General features: G+C 42.0%; 1 protein-coding gene across 1 annotated transcript in view; it reads left to right on the plus strand.

Annotated features, from left to right (window-relative positions):
- SETD7 (SET domain containing 7, histone lysine methyltransferase) overlaps positions 1-18,724 on the plus strand; it is a 49,129-nt gene that overhangs the window by 19,810 nt on the left and 10,595 nt on the right. Inside the window, exons 3-7 of the mRNA XM_081304783.1 lie at positions 2,618-2,819; positions 7,036-7,225; positions 11,707-11,788; positions 16,752-16,869; positions 18,402-18,559. Coding sequence (XP_081160909.1) covers positions 2,618-2,819; positions 7,036-7,225; positions 11,707-11,788; positions 16,752-16,869; positions 18,402-18,559 — 750 coding nt within the window. The remainder of the gene's footprint in view (positions 1-2,617; positions 2,820-7,035; positions 7,226-11,706; positions 11,789-16,751; positions 16,870-18,401; positions 18,560-18,724) is intronic.

Genomic DNA, 18,724 nt, shown 5'->3' on the forward strand with positions numbered 1-18,724 from the left:
ATGAGCAGATAAAAATCCAGCACACATGGTTAAATTGGAATTTCAGATAAACAACAACAACAAAAAAATTTAGTATAATCATGTACTATTTAGTATTTGGGCTGGGCACCATGATGCATGCTTATAGTCCCAGCTACTCAGGAGGCTGAGGTGGCAAGATCATTTGAGCCTAGGCATTCATGAGCAATAGTGTAAGACTATCTAAAAGAAATTTTTTAAATTAAAAATAAATTAATTAAGTTAAAAATTGGTGGGACATACTTAAAGAATTATTTGTTATTTTTCTGAATTCAGACTTAACCAGGCATTGATATTTTATCTGACAATTCAAAATATGAAGATGAATGATTAAGTTGTTTTTTGTACTGTATATTGCATCAATATGTCAGTTGATTAGTAATCGTTCTCCAAGGTGGTTTTTTTTTTCTTTAATTGTGGGAGTCTAATAATGGTTGAATCTCATTAATTTCAGCCTCACTGATTTGGAATTTTGATTATTTATGCAATGGCTATGCGAAGTGCATTTTCTTCATGAATTTAGTAAGCCTATTTGTCATTGATAGTGCAAACAAAGCTGAAAGAGAACTATTTATCTCCTTGGGAGGCTACAAATAGTGTAATTACAATGTCATCAAGGGCTATCGCCTGTTAGGCTGTGCTTTTCATTTAATAATTATAGATCGTTCTCAGTCATTCATTAAAATGAGACAAGTCTTTACCAGGCAGTCAGGGACAGTCACCTCAGTTCCTGTGGCTGCTTTGCATCCCATGTACCCCAGCACCCCATGTGCTCATCCTGCCTGGCTCAGGACACAGTGTGTGCCCACCAGGCCGAACAGTCCAGTTGTGTGTTCTGTCTTCATGTTCTCTAGAGCCGCACACAGTGCTTGCTACACAGAAGGCACACTCTAAATGCTCACTGTTTGAGTGAATGAATGAATGAATGAATGAATGAGTGAATATAGTTGCACATACTAAAATAATCAATGAATGAATGTTAGATGCATATATTAAAACAATCATGATGTTTTTGTTTCTAAATTTCTCACATTTAAAATTTTAAAGATAGTTTGAGCCAGACACAGTGGCTCATGCCTGTAATCCCAGTGTCAGAAGAATGGTGAGTTCAAAGCCAGCCTCAGCAAAAACGAGGTGCTAAGCAACTCAGTGAGACCCTATCTCTAAAGAAAATACAAAATAGGGCTGGGGATGTGGTTCAGTAGTCAAGTGTCCCTGAGTTCAATCCCTGGTACCAAATAATAATAATAATAATTTGAGCTGCTCTTATTCCAAATTTTAATACATAAAGGAAACATTTGGTAGAGTTAGTTTCATTGCATAGCCTTTGATAGGACATAGAAGTCCTATTTCTGAACTTCCAAGGGTGTTTTCTGGGGAGAGAGATAAAGGGGTGCTGGTACATCACTGCAGCACTGTTCTCCCACCTAGTACCAGGGCTCAGGCGTTATCAGAGACATGACATCAGCAGGGTGAGCCATGGTCTTCCTTCTTGCCCCCACTGGCCATGATCATGTGTTTGTGTGTGTGTGTGTGGGGGGGGTGTATACAGCCCCATACCACCTAAGAATGGCATGACAGGCAGAATGTAGGATAGTGAAACCCATACAGTTATATTGTGGCCTGAGTGTGTTGTAGGCTATACCATCTGGGTTGTATAGGTACATTTACAATGTTCACACAATAGCAAAATTACATGTGCCTTACTGGTTGTGGTGGCACATGCCTGTAATTCTAGCAGCTCAGGAGGCTGAGGCAGGAGGATCCTGAGTTCAAAGTCAGCCTCAGCAATTTAGCGAGGTGCTAAGCAACTCAGTGAGACCCGTTTTTCTAAATAAAATACAAAATAGGGCTGGGGATGTGGCTCAGTGGTCAAGTGCCCAAGTTCAATCCCCAGTACAAATATATATATATATTTCTCAGGAGCTGTTCTCATGTCAAGTGATGCATGACTTATATCTGTGTATCACACAAACATACACATATGTCTATACATTTAAATAAATCTCCAGGACCTTCCAAAGAGATACAAGGGGATTACTTGTATGGATGCCTTTTAAGGCGATCATTGGTGAGCTGCACGTTAGTGATTTGGAGCTTATGCGGGTAGACAGACACACACATATGTAGCCATGCATTCTTTAAAAAAAAAAAAAAAAACACACATCCTAACCTGCATTCATCTTATTGGCGATCCCTGTAACCACTGGAAAGAGCTTGAGAACTCCCAGTGAGTTCTGGCCCTCTCTTGAGGGAGATCAACGTGAGTGGTTTATAAGTGGCAAAGGTAATGCCGGAATTTCTCTGTCCCCGTGTGGCTTGGTCTCTAGCCCCAGAAACATATTTAGGTGAGGTCTGTCCTCGGTTCCACCTGTGGCTTTCTTCTTCTCTTTCCTCCAGCCGAGAAAGGATTATGGGAATCGAGACTGGGAGTTGAATCTCATCTTCCCTCCTCACCTCACCCACTTTACCCAGGGTTCAGGAGGGTGCCCTGCGCCTGTCCGGCTGGACAGAGCTGGACATCAGGGCCTCAGGCGGGGTCCTGTCCTGGGGAGAGTCGAGTCTGTCTGACTGTCCCTCTTTGTCCTCCCCCTCACAGCACCCTGGAGGGGTACTACGTGGACGACGCCCTGCAGGGTCAGGGCGTCTACACTTACGAGGACGGCGGCGTTCTCCAGGGCACCTACGTGGACGGAGAGCTGAACGGCCCAGCGCAGGAGTACGACACGGATGGGCGCCTGATCTTCAAGGGGCAGTACAAAGACAACATTCGCCATGGAGTGTGCTGGATCTACTACCCAGTAAGCCTGCGCCTGCCCCTGTGGGAAGGTGTGGCGCAGTAAGACAAGGCTTTGACCTTCAGAAAGAGCGCGGTGCGCGCTCTGCTCCAACTGGAGACGCTGCGGAACCGTAACCCAGCCCAGTAGCTGAAGCCCAGAGTAACCCAGTAGCTGAAGCCCAGAGTAACCCAGCCCAGTAGCTGAAGCCCAGAGTCTGGGAGGCCGGGGCATGTTGTGCGCTGCTGACGTCCTGGGAGTTGGTCATTTTTTAGAGTCATTTTTGGGAAAGAATGATTAACTGGGATGAATCAATTTTATCATACCACTAACCAAGTGAAAGATAATATATAGATATATAGAGATATAGATAGATATAGATATATACACACACATTGCTTTCAATTCCTTTTGTCATAGAGAAAGAGTGGTAGGCTATTTCATTGTTGCTATTTATTGTGTTCTCTTTCTCATATGTAAGATTAAATCCAGAGATTTCCTTTTTTTTTTTTTGTTACTACACCATTGTTTACTTTCACAATGTCACTACTTTTGAAGTCGCTTTATAGTTTATATTGCTTGAATTAAGGTGATTTAATCTAACTTGCCTGAGTATTTGGTGATAGTAAACTGGAATTTATTAGAGCAAGTAGACATGGCAAAACCCATAGTTCAGAATTAATGTTCTAATTTATGTTCACATTTCAAATATCCCATCTGTTCTTAGTGAGTTTCCAGAAAATATTTCAGAAAATAAACCTTAGGGAATATTTTATTTAATATTTTGTCATATCCAGATGCTTACTCTGAACCTTATCTTCTTACAATTTAAAAATGTTAATAAAAACAAATTATTACATATGTAACGAGAAAAAATAGCTCCCTTAAATCTACTTACACATTATTGTTCTTAAAAAGTTAAACTGAGTACGGAAGTGCATGCCTGTAGTCCCGAGAACTCAGGAAGCTGAGGCAAGAGAACTGCTTGAACCCAGGACATCATAGCAAGACCCATCTGGAAGGAAGGAAGGAACATATACTCTAGGAAAAGAACGTGTAAAACATTTGCTAAGAGTTACAAAAGCGGGGCTGGGGTTGTGGCTCAGTGGTAGCACGCTTGCCTAGCATGTGTGAGGCACTGGGTTCGATTCTCAGCACCATATATAAACAAATAAATGAGTAAAAGTCCATCAATAACTAATAAGAATTGTTTAAAAATTACGAAAGCATTTACATATCCTCATGGTAGGATCCATGACTGATGATAAGTCATTTCAGTTACCACCTAGAAAAAGGCAAGTGGGACAGGAAGAGGGGAGGCACTTGCCACCTTAAGGAGACTGAGATTGGGCTTCCTGAGGCTCCAGGTGAACACCTGGCTGCCCACTGCTGGGGAGGTGCTGAAATGACAGTGAACCTTGACGTCACAGAAGTAAGTGGAACTCTGTAGGCAGAGAGAGGCAAAATAGAGATCCCCAGGCTCTCCCACTGCCTGTCATCTAACTTGTGAATAGGATCAACTTACAATCGCTGTGAGATCAAAGATGCTCTAAGCTGGGGGACTGTGTTCACCTCTCTCAGTGTTGTTGCACTTTGAAAACTAAAAATGCAGCTACATTTTAATAAGTAGCCTTAATTATTATCTTATTAAATGCCAAGAGAAGCTGCCTTTGGAAAGAAGGGCTAATGAGTTCTTAGCTTTCAAAAGTGGTTGATAATGCCTGTTTTAAGTGTGGTATCTGTGGGCAGTTGAGGGGGTGGCTCACACTCCTCTGCTGTCTGGAGTCTGAAACAGTTAGGAAATAGACACAGGTGTCAGAGGTCAAGTTGTCAGTTTTTATTATGGCAGGGTTGGGTTGGAGGTGTGGTGTGGGCCCATGGCCTTCTACTCCTTCCCCTGGGAACTGAGCAGATGGGCCAGCTCTGGATAGTGGCTAGAAGGCTGCATGTTTGCCCAGGGGTTATGGGCCTGCATCGAGGAGCTTCCAAGGGAAAGGGGAAATCAGGCAGCAGATAAGGGTCTGGGAAAGAAAAAAAAAAGGGCAGATGCATGAAAGAAGACTTTATCTTGATACTCCCCACCCAAAGAAGAAATGGGTATTGGTGTCAGACCTGCCCTCTAGCCGACTACATCGCTTGAATGACTCCTCGCTCCACCAGGAGGAGCCAGCGAGCAGAGGCCAGAATCCACAGCTTCCTACCCAGCACCCCCCAGAGAGCAGACAAGGATATTTCTGTGTGAAGGAATCAAAACAGGAAAAGAAGAATTTATTCTCCCCGCAGTGCTTATAGGCTCACTCTAAGAAGAGTTCATTTCTTTCAAGAAATTCCCTCAAACTGTAAAACAAAGTTCTTGATTAAAAACGCATAACTCTTTGGACATTATTTGGAATATTATCCCAGCTACTTGGGTGACTAAGGATGGCAAGCTCAAGGCCAGCCTGTGAATAGGATCAACTTACAATTGAGCAATTTAGCAAGACCAGGTCTCAAATTAAAAAAATAAAAAGGGCTGGGAGGAGCTCAGCAGTAGAGTGCCTGTGAGCTCAATCTCTGGTATCCAAAAATAATAAAATAAAATAAAAATGCATAACTCCTTTGGGAAATAAAATAATTTCTATTTTATCATTCTAGAGAAATACATTCACTTCTTCCAAAACCAGAAGGTTAAAGCATTTAAGGGAAAAGGTATGAGGAGTAGGAAGAAAGACTTCTATTTTAGATTACTAGTAATGGTAGTGGTTTATGTTCGGGCATGTCATAAGCCCAGGCTCAGTAATCATCACTGACAGCCTGAAGGCATTATGCACAAAGTATTGTCCTCATTTATGCCTAGTAAGAATTAATTTGGGGAGGAGGAAGAGCAATAAATAGAGTACTAGTGCACTTTCTACCTATGAAAAAATGCTTCCAAGTATTTTTCCTCTTATGGGAGCACTGAGATTCATTTTAATTTATAAACTTTTTCCCACCAAAGAACAATTAGACTGTGGGGAGGCATAGAAATCAAATATACCATGTAATTGATTTCTGTTGTTTCTCAATAAGCAGCAAGTCACCCACATCACTGACTTTGAGTAGCTATTTCTAGATCCTTGAACCAGGGAAAATAACCAAGCTTTTAGCAATGTTATGGCATTTACATTATATCAAACATGTAAAGATCTTAGATTTCAAAGTTATACTATAAGGACCTTCAGGGTAGGGCGTGAGGGGAAGGAACTGGATTAAATTATGCATTGTTTCTTGGACCCCTAGGTCAATTAAAACAGTATTTATGGGTTACCTACTATGTCCGTGGAATCTAGTAGGATACAGAATTCTGTCATAGCCTCTATGCTAAAGTACACAGCGATCCTTAGGAATGAAGCAAAACCGGCTCCTCTTACTGAAGGAGGCAAAAGGAAGCGGTAAATAGAGTGTGAAGTGATTGAGAGAGAATTGAGTTCATCTGATTTCACTTTGCCTTTGGAGTTAAGGTTAGGGGTAATGGTTTGGGAGGCTAAGGCAGGAGGATCACGAGTTTAAAGCCAGCTTCAGGAATTTAGTGAGACCCTAAACAACTTAGCCAGCCCCCGTCTCTAAATAAATTGTAAAAAGGACTGGAGATGTGGCTCAGTGGTTAAGCGTTCCTGGGTTCAATTCCTGGTACCAGAAAAAAATATACCATGTAATTGATAATGAAAAAAAGATAATGATATAGGATTCTCAGAAAGGCAGTGTCCGGAAGTCCTTTTGTTTCTCTCTTAGAAAATGCAGACGACTCTATATTTACCAATGCACACCAAATTAATTCTTAGGTACATTTAAACCAAAGATTTTCTTAACAGACTAGAAATCCAAAATCTAACATTAAGTAGATCATAGAAATGGCAGGTAGGATTGCCTTGATATTAGCCAGAGGTAATGTTACATTGTCTTTAAATGTCTGCAACTAATGTTCCAAATGTAACATGTTTGTTTCTTAAATAACAAACCAAGATAGAGAATTTGCAGGGAGTCTGGGGATACAAAGTGTAACTCCGTTCTCATCCTTTACCAGCCTTTGTGTACGTAGTATCACCACAGTGTTTTTGTAAGGATCTGGAAAGTTATATGCACACGGGGACATTAACTTGAGGAGTTATGTTTCATGTTCTCACTCTTGCTACTAATAGTGTAGAATGGAAATTTCTTGAACTCGTGCCCTATAGATAAATACTATATATAATATTTTCTGGGTTTTGGTTTCTCCCATCAGGACGGAGGCAGCCTTGTAGGGGATGTCAACGAAGATGGGGAGATGACTGGAGAGAAGATAGCCTATGTGTACCCTGACGAGAGGACCGCGCTTTATGGGAAATTCATTGATGGAGAGATGATCGAAGGAAAACTGGCCACGCTCATGGCCACTGAAGAAGGGAAGCCTCACTTTGAACTGATGCCTGGAAGTAAGTTGAACGCACTTCAGATGGGTGATAGGCCGAGAGAAGTCTCTCGACCTGAGTAGCACACTGTAATGGTGCCTTAGTCAAGTTTTGCTGCAGAACAGACACTTCACCAACCTGATGGTTTACAGCAGCAGATGTAGGTCTGCTGACCAACTGTGCTACAGCTGGGCGAGGCTGGGCCGGAGGATTCTGTTCAGGTTTGATTTGCTTTATGCTTTTTTTTTTTTTTTTTTTTTTTGAGATAGGATCTCACTGTTATTTAGACTGGCCTCAAACTTGGCAGTCTGCCTGCCTCTACCTCCCGAGTCACTGGGATTGCAGGCATGTGCCATTGTGTCTTAATGATGGGACCTGGGCTGAAGGGACAATGGCAACTTTGAGCAAGGTTTTTCTCACAGTGGATCATAACATGTCACAACAGAAGCAGATCCCAGTGATGTTCCCTAAAGCCTCACCTTGGAACTGACAGAGTGACCAGTTTTCTCTGGCCAAAACAAGTTACACGGCTAAGCCAGATACAAGAAAAACAGAAATTACATCATACACTTTAGTGGGAGTCACTGAAAAGTCACATGACAAGAAGCACAGATAGATGAGTCTATAATACAGTGCAGGAGCTAAGAAATGACAGTAGTAATCCAATCAATGTCAAATGACTACATTTCCAAAGCACAGAACCATGATTTAATGATATTAAAAAGAACCAGATCAGATGGACCTCCGAACCTGTACATACTGGAAGGCTGATTCAACTTGAGCACTAACTGGAAAAGACAAATGCATAGTGACATTCCCCTGCCCTCTCCAGAACCCAGCATCTTGCATGGAGCACACACTCAATATATGTGTGAACCCAAGAGAATCCATATGAGAAAAAAATGGATTTTCTTTGCATGTGCAATATGCCACACTAAAATATTTTTTTCTGGATATAAAATTATTTATTGTAGAAAATTGGGAAACACGAAGAAAAAATTCAAAATTTAGCATTTTGGGTGGCACAGCCTAAGAACGTTGTTTGAATTAGTCTGATGCCTTGGAAACTATAAATGCCTGTATCTCTGGTCCAGGTTAGGTTTGAAGGAGAAAAAATTAAAAAGCTAATAAACCTATGCCTTAGTAGGCCCAAATAATACTTAGCTATTTGGGATCTGCAGGAGAATCTGCAAAGGAAAGTTCTCCAAAAATAGAAAATCTCACATTTACATGTAAGTCCAACTTGGGTTGCTTTAAATGTCTCCATTTTTATTTTTTAAGTTAAATTTTGAAGCAGTCTAAATGCAATGTGAGGTTCTGGATTGGATCCTAGAACAAAAAAAGCACATTAGTGAAAAACTGGTGGAATCTGAATAAAGTCTGGAGTTTGGTTCCTAGTAATGTATCTATGTTGGTTTCCTAATTTTGACAAATGTACCCTGAAATGTAAGAAGTTAACATTAGGAGAGACAGTGAAAGCTCTCTGTGCTATCTTTGCAACTTTTCTGTATAATTAAAACTATTCCAAGATGAACAGTTTCTTTTTAAAAAGGGAAGCAGTCATCTTTGAGCTACAAACTCTAGTATTTCAGCTCTTGATATGTTCTGAAAAAAAGATAATGTTATAATGTTTTGAAACCAGGAGACCTGGGGCAGGGGAGAATCCCAACTGGCGATCCAATATTTTCAATTTTTATCTTTTGGGTGCTGGAGTTCAAACCCAGTGCCTTGCACCTGCCAGGCAGCCCGTCTTCCCCTGGAGCTACCTCCCCAGCCCAGTGATGCAAAGTTTAACACTTCAGAAATGACAACATTGTTGATAGCAAGAGTCACCTGGTTTGAAGGGCTGGGGTTGTGGAGCATCAGTATAGTACTCGCCTAGCACATGCAAGGCACTGGATTCGATCCTCAGCACCACATAATAAAAATAAATAAAATAAAGATATTGTGTCCAACTACAACTAAAAAATATGTATATATATGAAAAAAGAGTCACCTGTTTGAGTCTCAATTTTAACTTCCACCATACTGTGGTCCTGAGCAAGTTATTTATCTTTCAGAACCTATTTCTTCACTTTGAATATGGGTGTTAGTACCTACTATAAAACACCATAATGCAAGTTACTGTTGTTCTTATGTTCTTCTTGGTATGAATAAAAACTGATTTTTGAGAGTGATAATTGTTAAGAGGATGATTGTTTTTCTTATACTTACTAGTTACAAATAGCAAACACCCTTCTCGAATCCATTTAGGTTAAAAGAGAAAGGGGCACATTCCTGGGCAAGATTCTGGCAGGCCTCTGGCATTTTAAGGAAATGGTCTTCAAAGGGGTCAGGAAACAGCTCTGTGGGAAAGCGCTAAACTGAAGAGCGTCAGGGACCATGGTTGGTTGTCCTGGGCACCTCTAAGTCACCCAAGATCTAGTCCTGCCACATTCCTATGGCTCTCCACCAGCCCTCCTTTTAGTTGGCATTGTTGCTGACTAACCAATGAAGTAGGCATTCCAGGGTCATGTGACCATCTGCTCCATAAAGTTCTCCCCCACCTGCCACCTCACTGGCTTCCTGTCCCACCCCCCCTTTCTCTTGGTGCTTTTGTGACCACAGACTGCTTCTGGTTCTCCACTGGCTTTGGGCTGATTTTCTCCTCCTGCCTCTGGCTGGACTTTCTTCTCACTCTTCAGCCTTCCCTGAGACTCCCTCCCCTGGCCAGGCCCTGCGCTCTCTGGCTCACTGGTATAATCAATGCTTGCTGAGTGTGTGATGTGTTCTAATCCACAGTCACAGTGAAAACTAGGGAGGAAAAGGGAGTGTTGTGCTTGCCTGGAGTCTTGTGTGTCCCAAGGAGTGGAAGAAGCTGTTCTGCGGCCTGGAATACAGGACAGATGTAACCCATTTGTATCGGCAGCGGCCCTGAGGTGTTGTGCTACATGTAGCTGGCACGCAGTGTACACTGGGGTTGAAAGTTTTAGTCTAAGGAAGGAGATGGAAATTTATAGAATTTTCACACAAATGTTTGATTTAGGGCTGGGACTTCGCTCAGTGGTAGAGTACTTGCTTAGCATATGTGAGGCTCTGGTTGGACTCCACACACACAAGGTTGGTTTAAAATAAATCCGTGGTTTTTTTTCCTCTTTTGAACTAAATGCCTTTCATGGATTGTCTGCTGGTTCGTTTCTTACTGATTTACTCTCAGATCTATTTCTCATTCTTTCTCACCTGCTTCTGTTGCAAGGGGATTCTGCATTTCCTAGGCTTTTCTGTTATCAGTCTTCTGTCTGGGTTTGGCCACAGGGAGGCTACTGGCCCCCTGGCAGACAGGGAGGGGGTTTGGGGAAGCTCCCTCTCTGTGGAGCAGCATCTGCAGCAGCAGCCTAGCCATCGCCTCCTGATTCCATCTCCCACCAGGGAAGTCCACCATAACTCTGGCCACCCCAGCCCTAGAGCCCCAGGTGTACCACATCCCCTTAGACCCCTTAACTTAGAGTGGAGGCTTCCTTTTCCTGTCTCCTCCCTACTCCATCTTGGCTTCTCAGTTCTCCTGTCTCCAGTATAACTAATACCTGAGTTAAATTCTCTCTTTTTGAAATACTTAAATGGCCTATTTCTTACTTAGTCCTGGATTGATTTGGGTTGTTTTCTAACTTTTAATTTGAGACATTAATTTGGACTTGGGTTGTACAAAAAAAAAATAGAGGACCTGGTAGCCATTGGTGACCACCGCAGAACTGCCTAATTGATTATTAGTGATGTCTCAATGCCTAAAATAATTTACTTTGCAGCAGTAAGCCCTCCGGTTCTAAATTTTGTTTCTTTACTTATTAGTCTTCAGAACATCATATGTCTCCATTATGCTTGGTGAGAATTCTCTGAGGCTTATTCTTTGCAGAGATTTCATTGGTAATTCTCGAATGGTTGCACATCTTAGTTTCTGGAAAAAATTACTGATTGAGTTCTGAACCACCTCAACAGAAATAAGATGACTTTGTTAATGCTTTATCAAAAGCAGTGAGTGCAGTCCTCCTGAATTCTGGAGACTGAATGTTTATTCTTAGTGAAAGACCCAACTTCCAGGGCTCAGTTGTTAGATTTTACAGACTGTCTGGTATGAAGAAAACCACAACAAAATTTTTAACCACTATTCAATTTGATCTGACCAGATATCTGAAAATTCCACAACAAAGCATTTTTTATTAAAAAAAAAAACAATTATTAAGTAGCCAAGTATCTTTTAAATTGTTTGAATGAAGAAAATTCTCTTGAATCCCTATCGCAAAATAGGGATTTTTAAGATGCACTTTTAATAGCTGTTCATTAAGACTTGAAAATACAACTGAAGAATAAATCTATTTGAATGGAAAAATTGCATTCGAATAGGTATAACCAGAATAATCTCTGTGGTTGTTTAGCTCTTTCTTGTCCTTGCATAGAAGTAAATGTTGTAAATGCTCTTCCCCAACCCTCTACCTGCACTGACGATTGGCTTGTTTGTTTTTGCTTTTTAGGCTCCGTGTACCACTTTGATAAGTCGACTTCATCTTGCATTTCAACCAATGCTCTCCTTCCAGATCCTTATGAATCGGACAGGTAACTTTTTCCTTGTGGGTTTTTTTTTTTCCTTTCCTTATGGTTGTACACAAAGTATATCACACCATTCATGTCTTCATACATGTACTTATGGTAATGATGTCCATCTCATTCTACTGTCTTTCCTACCCCCATGCCCCCTCCCTTCTCCTCCCACCCCTCTGCCCTATCTAGAGTTCATCTATTCCTCCCATGTTCCCCCTCCCTACCCCACTATGAGTCAGCGTCCTTATATCAGAGAAAACATTTGGCATTTGGTTTTGGGGAATTGGCTAACTTCACTTAGCATTATCTTCTCCAACTCCATCCATTTACCTGAAAATGCCATGATTCTATTCTCTTTTATTGCTGAGTAACATTCCATTGTGTATATATGCCACATCTTTTTAATCCACTCATCTACTGAAGGGCATCTAGGTTGGCTCCACAGTTTAGCTGTTCTGAATTGTGCTGCTATAATCATCGATGTGGCTGTGTCCCTGTAGTATTCTGTTTTTAAGTCATTTGGGTATAGACCAAGGAGAGGGATCACTGGGTCAAATGGCGGTTCCATTCCCAGTTTTCCAAGGAATCTCCATACTGCTTTCCATATTGGCTACGCCAATTTGCCGTCCCACCAGCAATGTATGAGTGTACCTTTTTCCCCACATCCTCACCAGCACTTCTTGTTGTTTGTCTTCATAATAGCTGCCATTCTGACTGGAGTGAGATGAAATCTTAGAGTAGTTTTCATTTGCATTTCTCTAATTGCTAGTGATGATGAACACCTTTGCATGTATTTACTGATTGATTGTATGTCATCTTCTGAGAAGTGTCTGTTCACATCCTTTGACCATTTATTGATTGGATTATTTGTTTTCTTGGTGTTTAGCTTTTTGAGTTCTTTATATATCCTAGAGATTAGTGCTCTATCTGATGTGTGAGGGGTAAAAATCTGCTCCCAAGATGTAGGCTGTCTATTCACCTCACTGATTGTTTCTTTTGCTGAGAAGAAACTTTTTAGTTTAAATCCATCCCATTTATTGATTTTTTATTTTAATTCTTGCTCTATAGGAGTCTTATTAAAGAAGTTGGGGCCTAATCCAACATGATGGAGATTAGAGCCTACTTTTTCTTCTATTAGACGAAGGGTTTCTGATTTAATTCCTAGGCCCTTGATCCACATTGAGTTGAGTTTTGTGAGAGATGGTGAGAGATACGGGCTTAATTTCATTTTGTTGCATATGGATTTCCAATTTTTTTCAACACCATTTATTGAAGAGGCTGTCTTCTCTCCAATGTATGTTTTTGGTGCCTTTGTCTAATGTAAGATAATTGTAATTTTGTGGGTTAGTCTCTGTGTCCTCTATTCTGTACCATTGGTCTACCAGTCTATTTCGGTGCCAGTACCATACTGTTTTTGTTACAATTGCTCTGCAGTATAGATTAAAGTGTGGTATAGTGGTGCCTGCTTCACTCTTCTTGCTTAAGATTGCTTTAGCTATTCTGAGTCTCTTATTTTTCCAGATGAATTTCATCACTGTTTTTTCTATGAGGAATACCATTGAGATTTTGATTGGAATTGCATTAAATCTGTATGGTGCTGCAATTCCTTGTGGTTTTAATTGTACTGTTTATGTAGAGCTAAAAATCCTAGTGGTGGGCCAGGTGCTATGGTGCATGCCTATAATCCCAGTGACTCAGGAGGCTGAGGCAGGAGGATTTCGAGTTTAAAGCAAGCCTCAGCAACTTAGAGGGGCCTAAGCAACTCAGTGAGACCCTGTCTATAAATTTAAAAATATAAAAAAGGCTGGAGATGTGGGTCAGTGGTTAAGCGCCCCTGTGTTCAATCCTTGGTGCAAAAAAATCCTAGTGATGGGAATTCACATGCCTTTCACGCTCTGCTGAAGCTGGGCTCCTTCTGTCTGTCAAAGCCCCTCATGAAAGTGTCCCTTGTCCTTTGCAAACCTTCCAAATAAATGTTTACATATTCTGAGGATGAGTGTTTTTATTCTCATACAGAATCTCTCCCTAGAGAGGGTTTCTACACTTATCAAGCACAGAGCAGGGCTCCCATGTTTCCTGGCATGGAAGCTCCAAGTGAACAGAGCCATAGGCCAGGTGGCCCCGCCCTGCCCAAGGGCCCTCTTTCTTAGAGCTCTGGTGGCAAGGTTTGTGCTGCACACTCATGCGGTCCTCCAGGGGAGCATTTCACGTTCTTTAAAGCCCTAGCCTTCACCCCCAGAACGTTCCTTTTCTTAGCCCAGCTGAAGGTCCAGAGCGCAAGGCAATTTATTCATCATCAAGGAGAGTTTGGAAACTGAACATATAAAGCATAAAAACATTCCAGCTTGTAAATGACAAGTCTCGGGTTCTACAAGCTCACTCCAAGTGTCAAGTTCTGTTCCACTTCACATGTTACCCTTGAGGAGGCTGCACTGTATCCTCCATTCTCGGGTGGCTTTTGCTGATACCCTGCTTGGGATCCTTATTCCCTAGCAGCTGGTGTTTCTGAGCAAGGACACCTCAGAGGTTGGTTTTCTCTCTGCCTCGCTCTGATTCAGTCTCTGTCCCCTGACTTAGCTGACAGGGCTGACCCTGCAATGTCACAAGCAATGAATGGCCTCTTTTTGACAAGAGGCTCTGGCCCAGTTACAAAGAAGACAGTTGTGTCTCTGTTGGCCCTAAAACAACACAGCACCGTAACTGTGTATATCAGTCTTATTATTGCTGGGGTGATTCTTCACGACACCCTCAAAACAATGAGCAGTTTTCAAAAGCAAACATTTTATGTGATGCGGTTCTGCAAGTTGGCTGAGGTTCAGCCCCTTTGGACCCAGATCAACTAGTTCAGCTGGACTAGGCTGGACTCCAGGCTTCAAGTTGGGTTCAGGTCTGTTTCGTGAGTCTTCATTCCAAGACTTGGAGTACAGGAGTACAGCCCCCAGGGCATGTTCTTCTCATGGAAATGCTGGAGGAGGCTGGCAGAACTCTTCCAGGGCTCTTCCACCTGACACCTAGCATGCAGTCGCTTCTGTCCATTCTGCTAACAAAGCAGAATATAGCCAAGTACTAAGTCAGCAGGGCAGACATGTGTGATCCACCACTGGGGAGGCCCCTCGAGGTCACCTGGCAAAGTGGCAGGATGTATACTCCTATCACAGAGTAGAATTGGAAGCTGTTATTCAGTCCATGAAATAAGCACAAATTCCATGTAGCAAAAATTACAAATGACCAATCCCTGCGGCATCATTCCATCATGGTGTCCAAAGAATTGAAAGAGTTGTTGATGGAACATATATTCTGTTTTAAAATTCAAATCCACTGGTAATCCCAGTGACTCAGGAAGCTGAGGCAGGAGGACTACAAATTTGAAGCCAGCCTCAGCAACTTAGTGAGATCCTGTCTCAAAATATCAATAAAAAGTGGGAAGGGGCTGGGGCTGTAGCTCAATGGTAGAGTGCTTGCCTAGCATGTGGGAGGTACTGGGTTCAGTTCTCAGCACCACATAAAAACAAATAAATAAAATAAAGGCATTATGGGGAAAAAAAAGTGGTAGGGATATAGCTCCATAGTAGAGCTATATATGGAGTTTCATTCCCAGTAACTAACACACACACACACACACACACACACACACACACACACGCACAGAGAGTTCTATGGCAGAATGCTGTCTTTGCTTCTTATAAACCAGTGATTGGCAACCTGTTTCTACAAAAGGCCACATAGTAAATATTTAGGCTTTGAAGGCCGGTGAGCTTCATTGCAAGTACTCAGCTCTGCCTTAGTAGAGCTACAGCAGTCAGGAAGATACCAAGCCTATACAGGTGGCTGTGCTCCAATAAAACTTTATTTACAAAAATGAGCAGCAGCCAGATTTGATCCTTGGGCTTTAGTTAGCCAGTGTCTGGACAAACCACTTTGTTGGGAAGTACTTGTTGGAGGGCTGGGGATATGGATCAGTTGGTAGATAGAGTGCTTGTCTCAAAAGCACAAGGCCCTGGATTCAATCCCCAGCAACACAAAAAAGAGTGGGGAAGTAATTATTCCTATTAACTGTCACTCCTCCATGTAGAAGATTCATCTTGGGGTTTAACTGAAACAGTCTTCCCCTCCTGACTGTTGAACCACGATGCAAAGAAAAGATCACCAACTCCAATTTTAAATCTAATTAAAGCAAGCTTATATTGTTTACACAAATAAAGCTGGCCAGGACTGTCTCTCCCTAAGCTGGGCTAGAGATCAGCCCCCCAGCTCTCCAGGAAAAAGGTTTTATAGTACAAAAAGTTTCAAAGGGGGGTGGAAAAAAACAGGATTTTGACAAGCATAATACAAACGCAGATAGTAGGTTAGTGATCTACATGGCATGATATTTCAAGGTAGGGAGTAAATTCAGATCCCAACATCAGAATTTATGATGCGCTCTTGAGGTTTCAGAGAGGATCGTTATCTGGTCAGGGGGAGCCAGGATTTATGAGGTGCCACTAAGGTTTTAGAGAGGGTTGTTATCTGGTCAAGAAGAGCCAGACATGGGTGAGTTCAGAGCATGGGCAGGAATTCCAGACAAGTTTAGAAATCTCAATAATTTATAGTAAAATAAAAATTAACTTTTCATGACTTTGTGATGAGATGGTTCCCAATCTTAAGATGGAATTAGGCTGGGTTCATCACTGACATTGACAAACTTGAGTATAGTTTTAACTTTGGAGACTGATCGACTTGTACAATCAGACTCAAAATTGTCATTCACCATCCACCAAAAGAAAATCGCTGCTATAGCAAGTCCTGGGTAGCTTTATCCTGCTATTTCTTCCTTTTCTGATGTTAAAATGTTGTGGTTTAACATTTTCTTCCTTCTTTTCTTCTTTGTTTGGTTATTAGGAACTGATATTTTGGATCCAGTAGCCATATTGATAATTTGGTGGTTGACGTAAAGAGTGACATATCACATTTTTAAAGTCATTATTTTTCCCCCATGTAGGGTTTATGTTGCTGAGTCTCTCATTTCCAGTGCCGGAGAAGGACTATTTTCCAAGGTAGCAGTGGGACCGAATACTGTTATGTCTTTTTATAATGGAGTCCGAATCACACACCAAGAGGTGAGTGGGGAGTGGTGACAAGCTGTGAGATTGGTTAAAGCGTTTGTTTCAAACAGGGTCCCTTTAAAGTTCCACAGCTAATTCATAGAAAGGGGGACAGTGCTGTCCCTGAGACAGTAACTGCTTTGTACAAGACACACCCAATGTCTGGAAAATTGAGATCCAGTCAGATTCTGTCAGTAATTGATTCATGACCTTGGGCAGGGTGCCCTCTAGGAAAACCCCTTCTCCTGGTAGTGCAAAAGCTATATGCAGCCTGTGTCTTGCTGGGAAGAGTTCTAGGTGCTGATAGAATGTTTCAGTTGAATCACCTCTTCCCTTTGAGACACAAACTTTGACATATTTGACGTATGTTCTGGGTTTTTTTTTTTTTCTTTGTTTTGTTTTGGTTTTTTTCTTCAGTTCTCAGCTAACCTCTTAGAGTTTGCTTAAGGGCAAAATTTGAAGCCTTCTGCCCAGTGAGTGACCTCCATCCCTGATTCAGTTTCACTGTGTGGGACTGAAGCTTACGGCGAATGTTTCACATTCCTATCTCCACTTTTTTACTCATCCCTGCCAAACAACAAAGAACAAAAAACCATGAGATATCACACATGCAGAGCAGGTGCACCAGCCAAGGGACAGTGCACTCCAACACAGCAGGGTTCCTGTGACCTCTGAAGACACACTCCAGAAAGCCCAAGAAGTTCAGCATATGAACAGTGGCTTCAGGAAAACAAGACATTACAGGTTGAGGGTTCCTTATCTGAAATGTTTGGGACCATAAATGTCTGGGGTTTGGGATTTTCTCCGATTTGGGAATATTTGCATTTACATGATGAGATCTCTTGGGGACGGGACCCAGGGCCTCGCACCTGCTAAGCAAGTGCTCTACCACTGAGCTATATCACCACCCACTTCTCCCAGGGAAAGGAGGTGGGATGGGACTGCATCAGACATAACTAGCCTATGTTCATACATGAACATCCATTTGATGTTCCTATTTTATTTATTTATTCATATATTTATTTGCCTCGTCTTCATCTACTCCCCACCCCCCAGCCCCCAGAACTGGGAGATGAACGCAGGGCACTTAACCACTGAACCACATCCCCAGCCCCTTTTTTATTTTTTATTTAGAGACAGGATCTCGCTGAGTTGCTTAAGGACTTCCTAGGTTGCTTGAGGCTGGCTTTGAAGTCGTGATCCTCCTGCTTCGGCCTCCTGAATTGCTGGGATCATAGGCATGCACCACCACCTCAGCTTTCATTTACTTTTAATTCAAGTTATCTAGTTCGATTTTTGTGTGTCTTTACAAGGGAGGGAACTCAATTTTTCTATATAAAATGAGGGGGGGAAATCAATGAAAAGTAAATTGAGTTGTCTGCTTGCACCATCCATGTGTGGAGAGATGTCTTGGGTTTTGTGTTTGTTTTTCCACATCTATAATACTCAAATTATGAAGTTTAAGGAGAAATTAGTTAATATCTCTGGCATCTTATGAGTTTTGAGAGATAGGCACCCTCGAATGCCCACTGTTTTGTTCCCTGCAGGTCGACAGCAGGGACTGGGCCCTTAATGGAAACACCCTCTCCCTCGATGAGGACACAGTCATTGATGTGCCTGAACCCTATAACCACGTATCCAAGTACTGTGCCTCCTTGGGACACAAGGCGAACCACTCCTTCACTCCAAACTGCATCTACGATATGTAAGTGGGGCCCGGAGCTGCTGGATGCATCTATGCCTGGGGCCCTGGGACTGAGGAGCACCCTTGGGAAGTGTCCCTACATCTAGATAAAAAATGCCCCATCAGAATAACCAAAGGGCCTCTGCCACAGGCCTGTGTTATGACTCGAAACTCAAAATCTGAACA

The sequence above is a fragment of the Spermophilus citellus genome (genome assembly GCF_964194105.1).
Source record: "Spermophilus citellus genome assembly, chromosome: 8".
Taxonomy (NCBI): domain Eukaryota; kingdom Metazoa; phylum Chordata; class Mammalia; order Rodentia; family Sciuridae; genus Spermophilus; species Spermophilus citellus.